Source organism: Cervus canadensis, chromosome 10 (genome assembly GCF_019320065.1).
Source record: "Cervus canadensis isolate Bull #8, Minnesota chromosome 10, ASM1932006v1, whole genome shotgun sequence".
Classification (NCBI taxonomy): Eukaryota; Metazoa; Chordata; class Mammalia; order Artiodactyla; family Cervidae; genus Cervus; species Cervus canadensis.
In genome coordinates, this window is record NC_057395.1 from 58393614 (window position 1) to 58415591 (window position 21978).

Below are 21978 nucleotides of genomic sequence, written 5' to 3' on the forward strand. Positions count from 1 at the left end.
TTTTGGACGTTGAAGAAACAGACTTAGCAAAAAGCTGCTGAAAGCTAAAAAATTGTGATTTTATCCAACTTTACAACTTTTTCAGAAGTAATTATTCTATTAAATCAATCAGTGGAAACTCATCCCATAACTGCTCTCTTTCAAAAAAAAGGAAGGAAACCCATTTAGCTAGGAGCAGCAGTTTTCAAAGTTTTGAACCTAGTGGTTTTGGTTTTACACTTTGTTGCCAAAGGTCCCTGGCTTAAACTGATTTCAAAAAAAGAAATAGATAGATAGATAGATGTAGCTCCAGATGTCTGTCTCTTTGTGGTGTCTCTGTCTCTCTTTTTGGCTCTATCTCTCGATCATTCTATCTCTCTACATACATAGGTACATACATAGTGTTCTGAAACCACGTGGGACCTATTCATTACCTACTGGAGACTACGTCACTTATAAAGGACTAAATGAGTTAAAACATCTAAAGCATTAGAACAGTATCTGGAATGTAGTCATCACTTAATAGATACACCCCGTTGCTATCACTAGCGTGTAACATGTCATTTTGCCTCCTGGAGCGAACCCTGACTGGTGTCTCCCTGGAGCAACCCTTCCTCTTTACGGTGCCATTTCTCTTTGCTAGGGGCTCTGGCTGGGACACGGCGCTCCAGGGGTCTCACATGTTTCTGCATGTCTTCTGAGCAGAGACACTGGCTTGACATTTTGTTCCAGACTATCTTGTCAAGGATGTATATAGCAAACCCCCTTGGAAGACAGAGACAACGCCTTCCTTCAAAGCCGAAGGGCAGGATTGTTTGCTGTCCAGTGTCATAAAGATAAAGTCTCCATCTGAGGCAAAGCTTGGTCAGGTTTACACAGAGACTGCTATAAAAGATTGGGAGCTTGCTAGGTTCAGGGGTTTTTATGGCTTTGATGCAAACCCTTTGTGTGCATAGCATCACAGACACACACCTTTGTGTTGCCCCTGGGACTTGAGGGATATGGGGCAATGATGTAAAAACGAAGCATTAGCAGACGTCCCTGGTGGTAGAGTGGCTAAGGATCATCTTGCCAATGCAGGGGAGATGGGTTCTGTCTCTGGTTTGGAAAGATCCCATGTGCCACAGAGCAATTGAGCCTGTGCGCCACAACCAAGTGCCCTGGAGTCACAACTACTGAAGCCCATGAGCACTAAGCCTGTGCTCTGCAACAAGAGAAACCACTGCAATAAGAAGCCCATGTACCGCGACAAAAGTAGCCCATGCTCACTGCAACTAGAGGAAGTCCATGAGCAGCAATGAAGAGTCAGCACAACCAAAAATAAGAATAAATAAATTATTTTTTTTATTTTAAAAAATGAATCAGTAACTGCTTGTGAGGCTGTAAGAGAAGCCCTTTGACTCTGTGCAGGAGAGTTGACATAATAATAGGTCTGATTAATATCCTAGAAAGGCCTGCTGGCAAGATTGGCTTTGGCGGTTGTATAGGAACTTGGTTTCAGGGAGGGTTTCCACCATCCCTGAGTTGATAAGAATGGAGCAGGGCCTAAGCTGTTTGTACAAACAATGTGATTCACACAGGACACCTGCTTCCCTTCAAAGAGTCCGGAACTTTGGTCCATGCCACACAGAGGCTCACACGTGATCAACCCTAGTGAAAACCCTGGAGGCCAGGCTGTCATGAGTTTCTCTGGCCAGCAACACTCCCTGTATATTGTCATGGCTCCCAGCTGGGGGAATTAGGGGGTCCTAGGTAACCCCCGGGAGGGGACTCTTGACAGCCTGAGCCTGCCCTGGCGCTTCATTCCCACATGCAGCCCATTCCCTTTGCAGATTTTGCTCTGTCTCCTTTCATTGTGATAGAGTGGTGAGACACCATACGTGGGAACCTGTGAAGCTTCCTACTGAATCAGGGGGCCTCAGGGTGGTCTTGGGTACCCCCGACATGGTCTCTGACCCCAGAATCTCATGTCTTCTCTCAGCATCCATGAGATTATGGCAGGCTGACTTGTTACTTTGAAGTAAGAGAAGACATTTCACAGTTCTTGCTAGAGCCATCTCCTTATCTGTCTAGGAACACACGGCTCTCTGTGTGTGTCTGTGTGTGTCTGTGTGTAGGGGTGAATCCCAGGTCTAAGACACCTTGGGTATTATACACCCATCTTACCATGGAGTTGTTAGGGGCAGACATCTGATCTAAACTAGTCCAAGCAGAAAACAAGACTCTTTCTTCTCCTCTGGCCACAGACCAAGAAAGACCATAACTCATGGCAGACACCTTGAAACCATGAGAGTTAACACAGAGAATGTGGGACTCAGAAATTGGGCCTTGATGAATCTGCTAGGGGTACCCAAAACAGCTGTTTTTGAAGCCAACTTGCCCCTGGATTATGTTAAGATACTTGAGTCAATAAATTCCTTTTATTGCTTAAGAGAGATGGTATCAGAAGGAGTCCTAACTGACACAGATCACGGCTGCTCCCAGAAAATGTCTCCATTCTAGTGCAGAGAACCAAGCCTCACCAGGACAGGATCCTTCTTTAGGGACCCTGAGAGTAACTCGATGTATACAATCAGTCTTTTGGTCATCAACAATTTATAAGTGCAGAGTAGCAGATAGGAACTGCAGCTGGTACCATTTCAGGTAATTTCCAGCCTAGAGATGTCTCATGGCAGAGGGGCACATAGAAGACATGAACCTCCACTTGAAGTGATGATGTAACCATAGAAACGTGAGCTAAAGCCCCAGCTGCGAGGACAGGAAGAGGAGGTATTTGACTTGGTGCGGGGGAGTGGGGGGGAATTCTGGGCCACTCTCAGATCTGTGCCCAGTGATAGGGATGCTGTTTATACCACACTTCCTGGCTCTACTTTTCCAGAGCTAGCCTTGCATGTGCAAACTTGGCCTCTACTTCCTCTCCTTGCACACTCTGGGGAGAAGCATTTGCGTGACACAAATAAACATTTTGCTTTGGTACCAGAACCCAAGTGACACAGATCAAACATCTTTCCAAAGAAAAGATTGGTGCAAAGGATATTTCAATTCATGACTGTATTGACATAATATTATAAATGGTAACACATTTGAGACTATTGAGGTATAAACCTTTTCTGATTTAACATACTAAATGTTCGATCCATGTGTTGAATTTATCAACACAGAATCTATAATGTACAAAATAAATAGGGAACCCAATAGAACATGTTGTGTTGCAAATTACTGCTACTTATAACATGCTTGTTAAACTCTGTTCAGATAAAACAGTAAATATATATATATATATACATATTTGGTGTAAGTCACAGATATAGAATTTGTACCAGTCTCTCAGAATTAATTCTATCCAAACTGAAAATTTTACTACATTTTCTAGCAGATGCGACAGAAATCAATCACTTGAAAATAATCTCTACCCCCATTCTCATATTGTATTTTCTCCCCGTTGTTTAGTTGCTCAGTCATGTCCGACTCTCTTGCCAACCCATGGACTGTAGTCTGCCAAACTCCTCTGTCCATGGGATTTCCCAGGAAAGAATACTGGAGTGGGTTGCCATTTCCTTCTCCAAGGGATCTTCCCAATCCAGGGATCGAACCACTTCTCCTGCATTGGCAGGTGGGTTCTTTACTACTGAGCCCCCAAGGAAGCCCAAAAGTAGGCTTCTCCCTAGTCCCTAATATATTGTGTATGTATTTCTTCATCTTTTGTCTGTCTCCCCACTAGATTGTAAACGCCCTGAGGGCAAAGCGTTGGTCTGATTCAGTGCTACAAGCCCAGCACCTAGAATTTAACATATAATAGGTACCCAATAAATAAGTACTGAATGAATGAATGAACTTAAAACAGGCACACATTGAGCTAATATAGAACACTGGATTCCACAACCTCATTTCATACACTGGCCCTACACGATAGGTCCTTTCTTCACACCTAACTCCTCCTTGACTCTGTGGGATAAGCCAACATCCTGGAGTTGCCCAGACTCTCGGTAACACTGGGTTTGGGCACCATGACAGTTGCCATCCATTGTACACTCCCAGGTTGGTTTTGCCCAGACGACAGACTTGCACAGGTTGTGGGTGTGCAGCTGAAGTGAAGAGTTTGACAGGGAGAAGGAGGCTTATTCCAGCGTCCCCCGGAACTGCTGCGCGTGCTGCTCCAGCTTCTTGGCTTCGGCCCGGAGGTGCTGCAGGGCGGCGGGGCTGGGGTGCTGGAGCACCGCGTGCTTGGTGGCCAGTGCTAGGTCCTTGAGCAGGCTGCAGAGGCAGCTGCTGCCCCGCAGGATCTCATTGCGCACGTCCTGCTCCTGGGTCTCCCGGCATAGCCTGTCCACCAGCTTCTGCCCGACGGTGATGACCAGCTTGCTCTGCGTGATGAAGGTCTCGGGGGGCTGGCTGTTCTGGAGGCTGTTGTTCAGCACGCTGATGGCTTTGAAGAGCGCCCCAAAATAGAGGCGGCAATGTTCAGAAAGGCGGGTTTTCTTCTCAGGATTCTGCTGACTCAAAGGCCGAGGGACCAGGGAGCTAGGATTCTAGAGAAGGGGAAGAAGACGACAGATCAGAGATGTGAGCGACAGGCTGTGGTTGTCTCTCTTCTCCTGTTTTTGCTTAATTTGCAAGCTTTTTATAAGAAAAAGTATAGTTTTGTTTGGGAAGCCCCATGTGCAGGTGCAACATTCTGCCTAACAAATTAATGTTAATTCAAAGCATGTTGTGTTGTTTAGTTGCTAAATCCTGTCCACCTCTTTTGTGACCCAATGGACTGTAGCCCGCTAGGCTCCTCTGTCCATGGGATTCTCCAGACAAGAATACTAGAGTAGGTTGCCATTTCCTCCTCCAGGAAATTTCCCGACCCAGGGATCAAATCCTGGATCCTTGCCATCTCCTACATTGACAGGAAGGTTCTTTACTGCTGAGCCATCAGGGAAACCCTTTTTAAAGCTTCCTTATAATCTTATATATTGTGTTATATATAATCGTTCATATTAGATATACATAAAATTATATTCAGTCTTCCCAACAAGCCATTAGAAACCCATTCTAAGAAACTTACAATGACTAAATTTATACCTTTTTTTTGTTTTTTCTTTTTATGTGGATCCTTTTTTAACATTTTTATTGAATTTGTTACAATATTGCTTCTGCTTTATATTTTGTTTTTTTTTTTTACCTCGAGGCATGTGGGAACTTAGCTCCCCTTGCACTGGAAGGCAAAGTCTTAACCACTGGACCACAGTGAAGTCCCCTAAATTTATAAATTTTTAAAAATGCAGGAAAGTTGATGGTGAGATTTTTTATATTTTACTCAAATAACAGGTTTTAAAGCATTTTTAAAAAATCCTTCCTAATTCCAGTATCAGAGGTAAACTTGAATCCCCCAAATTTCCAGAAGAAATAAAAATATACTGACCTATTTGCTTTAAGATTAAAATATTTATTTTACTTGCTAGTTAAAGTTTCATTTAGAATTTTGTTTTCGTGAATTTTATTTTCTGCAATGTGGCGCCAAAGCCTATTCACTAGTGAAAGATTCTCAGCATCAAATTTAGTGGCAGCCACCCCAGGTAACAATCAAAAAGCCCCTTTGTTAGGTGATAGGTGACAAGAATGAGTATCCCAGAAGAGAAGAGGTCACCTAGGGTCACTCAATTAGCAAAATAAAGATTGGAGGGCTGGACTTCCCTGGCAGTCCAGTGGTTAAGACACATTCCCAGTGGAGGGACTCGGGCTCCAATCCCTGGTCAGGGAGCTAGATCCCACATGCCACAACTAAAAATCCCACAAGCCACAACTAAGACCTGGTGCAGCCAAATACATAAATAAATATTAAAAAAAAAAAAGTTCTGGAGCTCTAAGCCGAGTCAGCAAGTCTGAAATTCTCATTCTTTGTTAAACGGCACCCTTTAATCAATCTAAGATCTCAAAACTCACAGCTCAGAAGCGCTCAGCCTGCATTATGGTCTGACTGTGTCTCCCTAACATTCATATCATGAAACTCTAACCCCTCAAGGTAAAGGTATTAGGAGATGGAGGCTTTGGGAGGTGGTGACTAGAATTAGGGCTTCCCCAGTGGTTCATGGCCCCCAGGGTGGGGGATTAGTGCTCTTATATGGGTCATGTGAGAGCTTGCTTCCTGCCTGTGTCCTCTGCCAGGTCTGAAGCCTGGGAGGCATCTCTCACCAGAACCTGACCATGCTGGCATCCTGATTTTAGGGACTCCTAGTCTCCAGGCCAGTGAGACATACATTTCTCTTGTTTGCAAGCCACTCAGACTATGGTACTTTGTTGTAGCAGCACAAACAAGGACAAGTGACAAAGAAAAGATTGGAATGTTGGCTGTGGTAGACTCTTGGAGGGGCAGGAAGCATGAGAAGAATGCTTCAGAGGCTAGAAATGCGAAGCAACCATCTGCGGAATTGGAATGTTGGCATCTTAGCTTGAGAATATCACCTGTAGGTAAACAAACAATGTACTGTCTTTTATCCTGGGGTGCTGGAAATCTCTGGAGGTATTCTTGGTTGTCACACTGATGAGGGAGCACCACAGGATAGGGGCAGTCAGGGGACTAGGGATACTTAATGGTTCATCCCACATGATGGAGAATTGTCCGCCCAATGGTCAGTGGTCCCTCCACCCATACTAAGAAGCAGTCAGTCTAAAGCAGGGTATTTCCAAGTGTGGTTCTTGGACCACCGCACCAGTCGCACCTGAGAACTTATTAGAAAAGAAAATTCTCAGGCCCTACCCTAGACTTACTGTATTCTGAACGCTGGGGTGGGACCCAGTTCTCTGGGTTTTAACAAGCCCTATAGGAAACTGTGACACACTCTCAAATTTGAGAACTGCTAATCCAAGACAGACTTCGTGTTGAATAAAATAGCATGAATTTTAGCAATGTGACAGGCCACTAAGCTTGGGGTTTGGAGTTTGCAGAACTAAGCATCAGAAGGCTTGGGTTATTATCCTAGCTGGCCTCTGAAAAGGCAACAATCTTATCCATATCATTGAATAACTCTGTCCCTTCTTGCCTACCCTGATCCCCCAGCCAGAAAGTTGAGTGGGTTCACTGGTTCCCAGGCTTCAGTTATGCAAAGAAAACCTTCACACGCTATGAAGTTTCTACCTTCCTCTTGACTTCGGTTGGCTTCATCTTTGTTTTTAAACAATCCAGTTTTTACTTAAGTTAAAACTGTTTAAATTGGTAAATGGAAAACTAGTGTCATTTGCCAGCAACAGGAGGTAACCAATTATAATTAAGCACAATGATAACATCCTTGTTTTTTTTAAAAAGAACATCATATGTCAAAGAAGTGCTGAAGGTACACAAGCTTCAAACCAAAATGGTTTTTCTGTTGTAACCAGAAACATTAAAAGAGAATGTCAGACAGATGAACAGATAGAGGGTAGATCAAGTGTGAGAAGATGGTCACGCACAAGCCAGGGAAAGAGATGCCTCAGAAGAAACGAACCTTGATTTTGGATTTCTAGCCTCCAGAATTGTGAGAACATAAATGTCTATTGTTTAAGCCAAAGGCAGGGGTTGGGGGAAAAAAAGGATGTTGAAAAGAATAGTCAAAGGACCGTGTTCCACACTCGGGGGCTCACTGGGTTAGTTCATCTCCAGGGTTCCTTCTACTTTAAATAAGGAAGAACTATCACAAAACCAAGTCTCCTCCCATGTGGGTCAGGGCTGTGATGTTGAATTAGTCACAGCAGATGTCTCTGGGGATAAAGCATTTTAGTCAATCAGAAGGGTTGGAGAGTTAGTCAGCATCATCACTTACCTGTGTTTCTAAGTTGCTGTTTTCATCCGACCTTTGTTCCAAGATGGGCTTTTCTCTCTCTACCAGGAGAGGCAACTTCTGAAACATAAAATCCCTTCGAATTACCAACCAAAATGGTCTTTTAATCCACTTTAAAACTTGAGCATTTCTTTTTATGCTTTTGTTGAGGTTCTGCCTATGATACCTTTTGCCAACAAAGGTGATTTTAGCAGCTCAAGAGCGAAATTTTGCCTATCAACACAGCCTAATATAAGGACACAGAGTTTAACCAGAAAAGAAAAATATCTAAATGTCCAGCTTCTCTGGAGTGTGTTAAAGCTCTTGCACCATAAGGCATGTCAGCAGAAAGCCCCAAGACTGGGGCTGAAAGCACCAACTTATCCTGTGACACAGCCCCTGTTATCTGCTGCATCTCCTGCAACTTGCAATTCTTAAACTAAAGGTGTCTTACTATAGTGTCTCACCTCATGGAGGAAAGTATTTCTAAGAGTAACTAGAGTCTGGAGGCTGCTAGGACCATGGACAATTTGGAAGAGTGTTTATACTTCCTCTTCTGTTCCTAAGAAGCACACTGACAATGACTCAGTTTATAACTTTCCAAAGTGCAAGGAAACTTGATGGTGAGACTAAAAATTTTGCTCAAAGAACAGGTTTCAAAAGGTTTTCAGAATCCTTTCTTATCCTAGCATCAGAGGTAAGCCCCAAACCACAAAATGTCCAGAAGACATCCTGTTTGTCTTAATATTAAAACACTTATCTTTCTTCTTACTAAGATCTCATACAGAATTTTGCTTTCATGAATTTTATTTTCTGGAAAATAGAACTCATGCCTCCCCAAAGATGAAACAATAGATTCTCAGCATCTAGCTTATGGGTGACCACTCCAGACAAAAATGCAAAGTCACTTTATATTTTATTAATACCATGGAACTCTGAACTCACCTGTTCACAAACATTTGTCCTATTCTTCTCTAATAGTTCAGGAGAGTGTTTGCTTTCTTTTTGCTTATGAAAAGGCGTGTTCCTTTGATAGGATTCAATCTCCCTTTGGGGAAGTTGGATGGGTTTGGCAAGCTTAAACTCTGCATTTGGGGTCAATTGCACAGGATCTTCCTTTTCACAGTTCAGCTTGAAAAGGAGCCTCCCATTGGCAATGATGATGGAGGTCAACCTCTTGACATCTTCCGGAACCATCCGTGCCACCTGGACAAATCTCTCCAGGTCATCCGGGCTGTTCTGGATTTTGTCAGTCACAAGGACTTCCAGGGACCAATTGCAGCTCTCCAGACTTTCCTTTGTTTCAAGCAGGATTTGGTAGGAGTTGGAGATCGTCTGTAGCTGATCCCTAATTCTGGCCTGAAGGTTATTGTTGGTGAGGTTGCACGTGGTCCCACAGACTCCTCGGGCAAAATCCAGGAATTCTCTCAAGGATTCCTCTGTGCGGTCAGCAGCCCTGCGGATTTCATCAATGTTGGCCTCTAGAGAGTCCCTGAACCTCCACTTCCTACTGACAAAGAGCATCAGGCCCCCGACAGAGTTGGCCACCTTATGCTGCAGAGCTGTGACCGTTTCTCTGGCCAAGTCCAGGTCCAAGGGGAGCTCTCTGGCTGACTCCTCTGAGAAGGAGCTGGACGAAGAGTCAGTGGATGTGGAGGAGCAGGAGGAAAGAATGCTGGCTCTACTGTCAGAGCTGGACACAGACGAGCTGTCTGGTTCAGGGGACAGTGATGCTGCCTGGCTGGGAAACCACAGGGAGTTATGGTCCGAGGAATTCTCTGAAGGCATGGTGGCTTTCCCCAGCTCTTTCTCAGCCTGGGGGTCCCTTGGCCTTGCTTTAGGGATGTCGTAAATGTTTGGCTTGGTGTTCTGCTGCTCCACTCGGGGGATCAGAAAACTTGAAGGAACCTTGTAGCTGACACCTTCATCCAAAGGGAATGCACCCCTGGCTGGTGGAAAGCTATAAGAAGGAATTTCTGGAAGGCTGAGTTTTTTCTGCATGGACATGTTTTTCTGTGGGCGTGGATTGAGAGTCCCTGCTCTGTTGCTCGGAGGGCTGTGGAAGCTGGACATACATCTGGGGAGGGCATGGTACCCCGATTTTTCCACAGAGCTACTTGGAGATGCATTTCTTACATCAGCCTTTTCCAGAGACACTGGTGTGTCATAAACCCATTCCGATTTTTGAGGGCTTGGCAATGTGTTGCAGCCACCTCTCCTTAAGGCGATGCTTGATGTCGGGGGAATATTCTGCCTCTGTGAAGAACCACACAAAGTCACCCGTTATTTAGTTTAAGGAAAAGACAGGGGGAGTGACTCTGGAGACGCATGTGTATTACACCGAGGAGCCACCAAGCGCTGGGTACTGTGCATCTTAAAACCCAGGGAGAGAATGTCTCCCTCATTGGCAGGTGGGTTCTTTATCACTAGCGCCACCTGGAAAACCCACCTTGTGCATAGGTGTATTTATTGTATGCATGCGACAGAATTCATTGATAAGCATGGAGTACAGATTTCAAGTTAAGTCACCTCCCCTCCATACAAATAAAAAGCTAGCTCAACACAACATGTCTCCAAGGTAGATTGCAAGAAGAAGCATTTATCTCAAGTCTCCTGAGCTCTTGCTCTATGCCGAGCACTGTACTAGGTCTTTTGCAGGGATTATGTCAATTCATTGGGCTTCCCTGGTGGCTCAGAGGTTAAAGCGTCTGCCTCCAATGCGGGAGACCCGGGTTTGATCCCTGGGTCGGGAAGATCCCCTGGAGAAGGAAATGGCAACCCACTCCAGTATTCTTGCCTGGAGAATCCCATGGACGGAGGAGCCTGGTAGGCTACAATCCACAGGGTTGCAAAGAGTCGGACACAACTGAGCGACTTCACTTCACTTCACACTTCATTTCATGTCAATTCTCACAATAAGTTTGTAAAGAGAAACGGAGGTGTACGGAAGTCAAAGGATTTATCTAGATCACATGACTTGTCTGGTAACTGAACACCTTCACAGTTACAAGTTTTGCCTCCAGTGAAGTAAATTCTGTTATGAGGGATTTGCGTTCCTAATTTTGACCAAGCAAACATTTTCCAGAGCTGGTTCAGGTTTGCACAGTCTCAGATCTCAGTGCCGATCATACTTACTTTTGTTTGGCTGGCCGGGGGACCCAGTGCTGCCTTTTGGGGGCTGGGGGGGATATCATATAGCTGCTGCATGCCTGGCTCCTGGGAAAAGACCACAAAGGTCAGCTTGGAATTTTACTTCCTGGTGGCTGCACATCACAAACCATCTCAAAGCTGGTGTTTTGTTTTTTTTCTCCAAGTAAAAACACAAATCACTGAAGACTGGGGCTTTCAGTCATGATGGTTTTATGGCATAAGTGTGTGCTGTTCTGAGTACATTTTCAACAATGGGCTCTGTGTTTTAAAAAAAGGCACCTTCTCAATCAAAGGTGGGGATAAACTATAGAGAGAATTAGCTGCATTTGTCTGAGTTAAAAACAGCAGTTCATTTCCTTCTGTAAGTTCACCCTAAGATTGAATTAAAGAAGACCAAATATAAGATTGGAGTTTACTATGTCTTTTTTCTTTCTTGTTTTTCCCAGTAGGAATTTTCCTGTGCTTATGACTCATGTATTAATCCTGCAAATATTTACTAAGTGCCTACTAATGACTAGCCACTGAGCTAAGTGACATATGTACACCCAGTAATGAGCAAAAGACATAGCGCCTCTAGAGATAATAGACATTTGTGGGGGAGGTGCAACAATTAGGGAATACATAAATTAGGACGTGAAAAATAAGTTCCATATTCCAAGGTAAGGTGAAAGAGCACCAGAACAGGTTTTGCAAAGAAAGAGAAAAGAAGCTGAAATTTGGAGAGGGTTTTTGTTTTGGGTTTTTTTTTTTAGCTGCATATCATAACTTGTGGGATCTTATTTCCCCAACCAGGGATTGAACCCGGGGCCTCGGCAGTGAGAGTCCTAAGCACTGGGCCACCAGGGAATTCCCAAGAGGGGTTTCTTTGGAGAGAGTCAGGCTGTGAGTCTCCTCCAAGTCTCCTCCTTTCACTTTACAGGCAGGGGGAAGTTTGGTACTGCCTGCTCTGAACATTAAATTCCTCCACCGAGACTTCTTACTACCTGTAAGTGACCAGGAAGTCACCCAACCAGCCTAAATTTTTATTTTGATTGGAGCTGTGGCTCTCAGCCCTGGCTGAGCTTGAGAACCACCTTGGAGCTTTAAAATTCCTACTGCCTGGGTCCCACCCCATATCTCAAACCTCAGATTCTCTGGGCGTGGTTCCAGGAAGCAGGCATGGCTGAAGCATCCAGCCCATTCCCCTGTGCTTGGTGGGCAGGGGAGAGCATGACCACGGGGCAGTTCTGATGGGCTAAGAAGTGAGTGAAGTTGTTTTCTGTTACAGGAAGTATGTCTTACAAAACTGATGTACCAGTTACATTCACGTAAGATAAAAAAAACCCAAAAACTCTGAAATTTCCTCCCCAAGATATAATCAGTGTTAAGATAACCAACAATAATGTTAAGACTATGACGTATATCCTTCGTGATACTATTACTTTTAAAACGTGCAGATAAAAAAAAAAAAACACGTGCAGATATGTGTATATATAGTCTTCCCTGGTGGCTCAGAGGTTAAAGCGTCTGCCTCCAATGCGGGAGACCCGGGTTCGATTCCTGGGTCGGGAAGATCCCCTGGAGAAGGAAATGGCAACTCACTCCAGTATTCTTGCCTGAAGAATCCCATGGACGGAGGACCCTGGTAGGCTACAGTCTGCGGGGGTGCAAAGAGTCGGACACTACTGAGCGACTTCACTATCGCTATTTATATATTGTTGTGTTAGTCACTCAATTGTGTCCAACTCTTTGTGACCTTATGGACTGTAGCTGACGAGGCTTCTCTGTCCGTGGGATTCTCCAGGCCAGAAAACTGGAGTGGGTTGCCAATCCTTTCTCCAGTGTGTATATAAGCATGGACATAAAGTATTACAAATGAGAAGTAAAAAATTTTTAAATATTCAGAATTCAAATAAGTAGTAATATTCTTCTGAGCATGTCTGGGTTCCCTGGGCACAAAGTTAGTTTCTGAGTGGTGATGGGTCCCTTGGAGTCAGAACTGAAGTTCCAAAGATCTCTCAATGGTAAAACTGAAATGCAAGTTCAGCGTAATGCTGAGTGCCCACGATTTGGATAGAGAAAAAGGAGAGGAGCAGGGCCATGGATGAGGCTCACCTTCAGGGTTGGTGGGCACCGGCTCTGGGCAGGCACGTCGTACACCTGGCAAGCCAGAGCTGGTAATGAGGTCCGAGCAGGTCTGGGAATCATGAAGACAGCCTTGGGGAGAAAAAGAAGAACAGAGGGAAAGAAATGTTACCACCACATCCATGGACCACGAAACAGCAAAGGCAGCACTAACATGCTAGGACATTCTCTGGGCACCTCTCATTGGAGACCCTTTACTCTGAGACAGCAGGACCCTGGTTGGGAGGTCCGTGATGGAGGGCAGTCTTCCTCACCATGTGGATCAGCCTCATCTGGGAAGTGGGTTGGAAATGCAGATTCCTGGGCCCCGTGTGCATTGCACAGAATCTCTGAGTCTTGACAGAGAGCCTGGGAAACTGCAGTATCATCAGGGCCCTCAGGTGATTCTGATGTTCTCAGAATTTTACTTATGGAGCTGACTTTGTGGGTCACACTTGCCCAAGAGACAACCTACAGCCTATGATGGGACTTTCCTTGGTTTGGAATTGTAGGTGGAAAGAAGCCAGTTCAGAAATGCCCAGTGTTTTCTTGGAAAATGTAGATGGGAACTAAGGAACATGTTTTTGAGAAACATGGTTTTTTTTTTTTTTTTAATTACAGTCTGCTCTTCTTTTAACAAACATGGTTTTGAAAGGAAACTCTAGTTCAAGAACTAGAGGGTCTACAAGCAATTTAAACCTAAAAGCAGATTTCATCAGGAAATATGATCTTTTTACTTGAAATACAAAAGATTACCCTTTCTGAATTTAAACCAAAATCAAATATCTTCTTTGTATGGTCTTTTTTTTTTTTTTTTTTTTTAGAGAGGCCAGTGTATTACAATAAGGAAGTTGGAATAAAAAGTAAAACAAAGCTCAAGATCGTGGTTACCCTGGGGGGAAGTGGCTGGGAGAGGTGGGAGGGGGCTTCTGGGGTGCTGGTTTCACTGTATTTCTGGATTCCGATACTAATGACTGAACTATGAGGATCTAGAGGTTAAACTTCAATAAAACATTAATAGATAGTATCAGCCACAGAGTCAGGTGAACTAGATCAAAAGCATGCCAAGGGCTCTGTCTTGGGTGTTGGCAGGCCAGGGGTGTGGACAGACACAGATACAACAAAGAAACTTTAGTCTCTGGTGTTCATCAGGATATGACCTTGGATGGGCCTTTCACCTCCCAGGGAATCAATTTCCTCATTTGTAAAATGAAGAGTTGTTCTCACCTAAAGAGGTTTCTTTTTCTCTCAGATCTACAGAGGTCTCTTCCAGCTAAAAAGATGCAGAGTCCCTGATTAGGACAACTTGAGACAAGGGACATATTTTCACCTTCTTGGTTTTTAATTTTTGGCCAACCTTAATCTAGAGATGCTCAACCTGAGTATAAGGGGAATCTCTGAAACAGGTCCCCCGGGCCAGGTGCCAAGCCTGTTTACTGCCCATTGGAAAACAGCTCAAAGCTAGTGGCTGGGCTTGCTTAGTTTTACCAACATCTCCTTCTGTTCAGAATGTTATTTTCTCAGCGTTCTCAGACTCAAAGCTCACCACTGGATTACCCAAGTAGGGAGGAGATGACTGCCTTCTGTGGATCAGAAGATTCTTAAGTTATTATAGTCTTGCATCCTTCTAGCTCCTTCCTTCTTGTAGTAGAGGAAGAAGCAAAATTACTCAGAATTACCAAAAGCTACAGTTTGAGGTGAACTCAGAAATGATAAAATGGTTGGATGGCATCACCGACTCAATGGACATGAGTTTGAGCAAGCTCCAGGAGTTGGTGATGGACAGGGAAGCCCGGCGTGCTGCAGTCCATGGGGTCGCAAAGAGTCAGACACGACTGTGTGACTGAACTGAACTGAACCCTCTCCTGATACAGAGCAAGAAAGCGAAGTCTACAGGGGTGCTGTGATGTCTCCAGTCACCCAGCATGGCCGTGGCTGCCGCAGAAACCAAGTGAACCTGGATTCCTCATTTCTAAGCTGTAGATGACATTGCTTGCTTTAAAAGACCCTCAAGCACAGAGAAGCGATGAAAAAGGGAGTGGGGAGAGGGTCAAAATATAGATAGGGCAGTGATGGAGGGAACTTAGGCAGGAACAAAAGGCAGGAAATTTCCCCAAGTGTTTTACTGGGGCCAGCCACCTCAAAACCTGCTTGAGTGGTGAGGAGCCCCTGGCTTCTGAAATCCCCTTCAGTGGCTGTGGTTTCTGTCCATGGCCACAGCCTGCACCAGTGAGGTCTCCACGCTTCATGTCAAGGACAAATCTTACAGCTAATGCCCTGACCCTTTTCTGAGTTAGGATGGTCAACTCATCTCTCTTTTTACACCAACATCAGGCTAGAAGTTGACAGTGAGCCCATGGTTATGTTGGATCTGGTCATTTCATTCATTCCACAAAGGTCTATGGAGCATCTCGCAGGAGTCTGGCACGGTCCTGGGGGTTCAGAATCCCCAGCAAACTGCAGACTTTGCACCCGCTGTGCTTTTAGGGGGCAGGGAAAATGACCTTAGATTTAAAAAAAGGTTTTTTTTTTTTTTACAGATGGGTTAAGACCTTTATTGAAAGTGAAAGGGAGAGTGAAGTCACTCAGTCGTGTCCGACTCTTTGAGACCCCGTGGACTGCAGCCTACCAGGCTTCTCCATCCATGGGATTTTCCAGGCAAGAATACTGGAGTGGGTTGCCATTTCCTTTTCCAGAAGATTTTTTAAAAAATTTTTAATTGGAGTATCATTGCTTTACAATGTTGCATTAGTTTCTGCTGTAGAACAACATGAGTCAGCCATAATTATATATATACATATACCCCCTCCCTCTTGAGCTTCCCTCTCACCCCCATCCCCATCCCACTCCTCTAGGTCATCACAGAGCACTGAGCTGAGCTGCCTGTGATATACAGCACCTTCCCACTAGCTATTTGTTTTACACATGGTAGTGGATACACATAAATGCTACTCTCTGAGTTCGTCCCACTTGGCCTTTGATTTTTTTTTTTCTTTCCTTTGAAAGTGAAAGTCACTTAGTCGTGTCCAACTCTTTGTGACCCCATGGACTATACAGTCCATGGAATTCTCCAGGCCAGAATACTGGAGTGGGTAGCCTTTCCCTTCTCCAGGGGATCTTCCCAACCCAGGGATTGAACCCAGGTCTCCCACTTTGCAGGCAGAGTCTTTACCAGTTGAGCCACAAGGGAAGCCCAAGAATACTGGAGTGAGTAGCCTTGCCCTTCTCCAACAGATCTTCCCGACCCAGGAATGGAACTGGGTTCTCCTGTATTGCAGGCGGATTTTTTTACCAACTAAGCTGTCAGGGAGCAACTCAATTAACTTCAGCCCAGGCCACTTGCTCTCAGAGGAGCCAGCACCCAGGCCCCACTCTGGGTCAGCTGCTCGGATGACAGCTGAGTGTGCCAGGCCTAGATGTGGGCCAGTTGTTCCAGAAAAGGGACTTCAGGTCCACCCCACAGACGGCTGCAGGGCAATCAGCCACCTCTTTCTGGTGTTTGTAGTCGGTGCCTAGAGGGGCAGCTGTTCTGTGTAACACGGGTCGTCTGCCTGGGGTCATCTGCCTGGGGACGTCTCCCTGGCAGCCCAGGGAGGCAGGCAATCTGAAGTATTCAGAATCTCGTAAGGACTTCCCTGATGGTCCAGCGGTTAAGACTTCACCTTCCAGTGCAGGGTGAGCAGGTTCCATCCCTGGTCAGGGAGCTAAGATCCCTAGTGCCCCCCAACTCTCCCAAACCCCCCAAAACATAAAACAGAAGCAATATTGTAACAAATGCAATAAAGACTTTTTAAAAATCTCTTAAGGGATCAAAGAAGAAGCTGGTGTGGAGGAGGCCTGCAGGGTAGGTGGGACATTCCTGGGAGGAGGGACAGCACATACATGGGAGGAGGGGCCTCTCCTGGCCTAGGGCCTCATCAGGACCTCTGTGCAGAGCTGAGGCCAGGTGGGATGTGTCATCTGAGCTGAAAGCAAAGTGTGTGATGACAGGAAATGCTTGCAGTGACTGAAGACCATGCAAGACTGTGCTGCATTCTTAACACCTCATGAAGGCTGGGGCTTGGAGGGAAACAGTGCATTAATTTTTTTTTTCTTTTGTTAATTCCTGCTTCTTTCTTCTTCTTTTTTTTTTGATGTGGACCATCTTTAAAGTCTTTATTGAGTTTGATACAATATTGCTTCTATTTTACATTTTGGGTTTTGGGTTTTTAGCCCCAAGGCATATAGGATCTTAGCTCCCCAATCAGGGATTGAACCTGCACTCTCTGCATCTAGAGGCGAAATCTTAACCACTTGACCACCAGGGAAGCCCCTTCCTCTCCTACTTTAAAAAAATGTTTCATTCTGCATTTACAAAGTGCTTCTTTTCCTCTGCTTTTAAAAAAAATGTTACTTTTTAAAAATTACAGATGTAATACATGTTCTATATAACACACAAATCAACCTCTTAGTCTCTTTGTTCATCAAATATTTATCAAGTACCCACCCCAGGCTAGGCACGTCCAAGGTGCAGGGGACACAGAAGCGAATAAAGTATAGATCCCTGTTTAATGACTTCTTTCACTTTCTCCTTAACCAGTTCCACTTCCTAAGGGTGACCACTGCTGGTGTGTGTTCTTTTCAATGCACACATATATACGTATACTTTTTAAAGTTTTTTGGTTTGTTTGTTAGGTTTTTATTTAAATGGCTCTTTCTCCCTCCCTTATAAATACCTTATAGAACTAATTTCATTTTTTCCCCCCATAACTGCAGCACACACACGCACACACACACACATACACACACACAGTGGCTCGTCATAGGGTACTGCCAAAACTTATGTCACCAATTCTCCATGAATATTCCTTTAGGCAACTGGAATTTTCCCCTATAACAAATAATACAGCAATGGCTATGACTTCTTCATTCAGATATATTTCTGCCTTCTTATATATTTCTGCAACAATTCTGGAAATTCTTTCTAGGTTGAAAGGAACACATATTTTAAATCTGATGCATGATTTCTTGCCTTTGACCCATGGAAATTCAACCCCTCCATTTAACTAATGTTTCTTCCTAGTGTAAAAAGAGACCACTGTGAATGTTGTCATTCTTTCAGACTCTGCTCAACTAAGCATTCAGTTTCCTGCAAAGTGTGGGTATCTTGGCAAGCCAGGAACCACCAGGGTACCCAGAGTGTTAACGACAACCCAATCACCCCAACTGTCTGGTTCCCATCCTGTACGTTTGCTCTCCTGATGGATAGCCACAATTCAAGGGTATTCAGGCCCTGGGTGCTGCCTACCTTTTGACCTATTTCTTCTGTCTGGAAATGTACTTACCTGTCTTGGAAAGCTTAGGGTCTTTTCACAGACGATTCTGGCACAGGCTGGTGGGTCAGGGACTTCGTAGATTTGGACTGTGGGAGGTGGGGGACCCTCCACCCAACTCTTCATCTGCTCGTACACAGGAGATGTGGGGTCGAGCAGAGTGGGCACCTCATAGGTCTCCTGGGAGATGGTGGGAGCGTTGTCCAGGCCTTTCAGGAAAGGGGGACGAGGCCTGTCTGTGGGGGCCTCCACTAGGATTTGGAGGCGGTTGGCAGGGGCCAGGCCTTGCCTCCCGTGGAGCAGACACTTCCACCAGCCTTCGCTTTCTGGCACATTTTGTTCCAGAATGGTCAGGATGTCTCCTCTGCAGAAAGCCAGCTCATCAGCGCAGTCAGGGTGGTTGTCATAAAGTGCCTTGGCCAAGAGGGTCTGGAGATGGGAGAGAAAGAATTCACAGTCACTGTTATTGCCAAGGACCAAGACTGCCACACCACTCGCTTAGAACACAGTCACAGCTGCTCCTTTATCTCATTTCCTCCCCTCCCACCTACCTCCCCCCGCAGAGACCCTCGTCCCTGCTGTTTGCCCGAGTTATTTCTAGCCATTCTTGGGGAGGTGGGAAAAGTCTCAGGTGAAATGTCAGAACTTCTAGGTAGTCTTACCTATCACTGATTCAATGAACATGAGTTTGAGCAAGATCCAGGAGATGATGCTACAGTACATGGGTCACAAAGACTTGGACACCACTGAATGACTGAACAAATGACCCACCGGAGGGATACGGTAGACGGCAGCCTAGCGCAGAACTAGGTTGAAATCTTTGCTCTGACTTCCTAGCTCTGTGCCCTTAAGTAAATTAGCCACTATCTTTGACCTCAGTGTCCTTGTCTGTAAAACGGGAATAATAGCACTATCTACCTCATGTGGGTGTGCTCAGTCACTCAGTCATGTCCAACTCTTTCCAACCCTTTGGACTGTAGCCTTCCAGGCTCCTCTGACCATGGGGTTCTCCAGGCAAGAATATTGGAGTGGGTTGCCATTTCTTCCTCCAGGGGATCTTCCCGACCCTGGGATTGAACCCACGTCTCTTGAATCTCCTGCACTGCAGGCAGATTCTTTCCACTAGCGCCACCTCTGCCTCACAAAGTTATTAATTAAATGGGTTGGTATGTATAGAAAGCTCACTGAACAGCGCCTGGCACTTCCTAAGTGCTCCGTAAAGCTTGGCTGCAAACTGTCAAAGCGATTCTATTGCTATTTTCCTGGTTGTTGCTTTTCTCCTGGCTGGCCTTGGAAGCTCCATGACTTTGGGGATCACGTCTTGCTATATTTGCTATTCTCTCGCAGCACTGAATGGACCCAGGCTCAGAGCAGAGGCTCCATTTATGCTCATTTATTCACGTGCAGTGAAACAAAGACACAGAGGGTGAGTGACTAGTCTACACAGCCAGGATCAAAATACAAACAATCTCTTAATTCTCAGGCCCAGACTCTTTCTGGAAGCTATATGGCTCTCAAAAAATCCCAAACAACAACAAAAAAACCCCACCTGTTATAATGACAGCAATGGTACTGTACTGCCTACAAATACCTAACTCCTCAAATGTCCCTTGACCTGATTTTAACCTTTTTCGGGTTCCCTCATTAATTAATCAGTTTAATAAAATCCTTGATGTGAGTTCATTTCATATTTGCATGAGAGTTATGATTTTACCTTTTTGAAAATGAGACTTTGTTCACACTGGGGAGAAAAAGGAAAGCAAAACACAGTCTCCAATCTATCATCCAATTAAATACATGAAATACGTCTAATGCAGTCTGAGAAGAAAAAACCCATCATCTGAAATGTGCTTGCATTTGTCTGGAAATAAGATAGCATGTGTGTTTAGGCAGAGCAGTTGTTTCAACACGGCAGTTGCTGGGAAGCACCCAGATTGGCAGCGGCTTAGCTGGTGGACTTGCCTGTTTCAAAAGGGGATACTTGTCTGGAGAACAATTGCCTTGTGTGATCACCCACCTAATCAGGCACCAACAACTGTCCAAAATGGACATCGACAGTCTTGCTCTGGAGACATGGTTTACATTCCATGGACAGTCTGCAATCTTCAGAGTGGCAGCCCACACCCTAAAGGGCGTACAGTCACAGCAAAGGAAAACCCTAACTATGTTGCTACAACAGGATTCCCGTCAGAATGGTATTTTGTTATAACTGGTCCAGAGACACCTCCTGCAGTCAAATAATGTCTCAAAGTTTTGAGAACAAAGACTATCAATATTTATGTTATAAAAGAATTAAATACATGTAAGAAATCTTGGAGAATTCCTCTCCCAGAAAAGGGAGCTAACAGTAGACTACACTGAATGGGGAATTATTTTGTGTTGGGGACACTGAAGCTATCACATCAGTTAATTCTCAGGTGCCTCAGAGGTAGGCTTTCTTCTTCCCATTTTACAGACAAGGAAACTGAGGGTCAGAGAGATCAGATGACTTGTCTGAGGTCCCATGGATTCAAAGTTTTCTCCTCATATCCATTATTGCACCCTTCTCCTTCCAATTCATTCTCTAGACACCAATCAGAATGACATTTCATATGATATTTCTCCTTCTCTGTCTGGTTTACTTCAATTAGTATGATAATCTCTAGGTCCATCCATGTTGCTGCAAATGATGGTATTTCACTCTTTTAATGGTTGAGTAAATTCCATTGTACATATGTACCACACCTTCTTTATCCATTCCTCTGTCAATGGACATTTAGGTTGCATGCATGTCTTGGCTATTGTGAATAATGGTGCAATGAACACTGAGGTGCATGTGTCCTTTTGAATTACGGTTTTCTCCAGCTATATGTCAGGCGAGGGATTGCAAGGTCATATGGTAGCTCTATTTTTAGTTTTTTAAGGAACCTCCACAGTGTTCTCCTTTGGCTGTACTAATTTATTAATAAATTCCCACCAACAGTGTAGGAGGCTTCCCTTTTTCTCCACACCCTTGCAAGCATTTATTGTTCTGTAGAGTTTTTAATGATGGCCAATCTGACTGGTGTGATGTGATATCTCATGGTAGTTTTGATTTGTATAGAATGATATTTTTTACATATAAATCAGACTGTTGGTCTGTTGTTTAAAAATGTCCAATTGCTTAGAACCACCTTTAGAACAAAACCTAAACTCTCTGCCTGATTGCCCGGCTTGAGTGACTTCCTCCTGTTAATTTTAGTGCTTCTCTCCTGTCAATTTTCCCCAGCTGCCTTGTTTTCTTTCTCCGATGCACTAAGATTACTTCCACCTCAGGACCTTTGCCCTTGTGAGTCCTTCTGCCCTGAACACTCACTCTTCAGCCATATATTTGCACAAGTGACTCCTCATCCTTCAGATTGCAGCTCAAGTCACTTCCTGTAGAGGCTGTCCCTGACCACACGGGAAGGCTGGGCTCCTCCTCCACGTGCATCCACGGGACTTAGAGGGCATGTTAAGGGACTTAGAGGGCCCTCTGGGCATGTTAAGAAAGAACCCAGTTGGGACCCAGCCAGACTTTTACGGACAGGCTGGCAGTGTGGGGAGAAATGAGAAATAGCCGCCTTGGGTTTCCCTGGTGGCTGAAGGGTGAGGAATCCGCCTGCCAGTGAAGGAGACATGGCTTCCACCCCTTGTCC

The 21978-nt window shown here is 44.8% G+C and overlaps 1 protein-coding gene across 1 annotated transcript in view; it reads right to left on the bottom strand.

Annotated features, from left to right (window-relative positions):
- Positions 1-1300: 1300 nt before the first annotated feature.
- The window catches only part of CASS4 (Cas scaffold protein family member 4), a 37599-nt gene continuing 16921 nt past the window's right edge, over positions 1301-21978 (bottom strand). The window contains exons 2-7 of the mRNA XM_043480221.1: positions 18335-18751; positions 13002-13103; positions 10893-10973; positions 8703-10013; positions 7761-7838; positions 1301-4508 (exon numbers count right to left, since the gene is read on the bottom strand). Of these exons, the coding sequence (XP_043336156.1) occupies positions 4098-4508; positions 7761-7838; positions 8703-10013; positions 10893-10973; positions 13002-13103; positions 18335-18751 (2400 nt within the window). The 3' untranslated portion in view covers positions 1301-4097. The remainder of the gene's footprint in view (positions 4509-7760; positions 7839-8702; positions 10014-10892; positions 10974-13001; positions 13104-18334; positions 18752-21978) is intronic.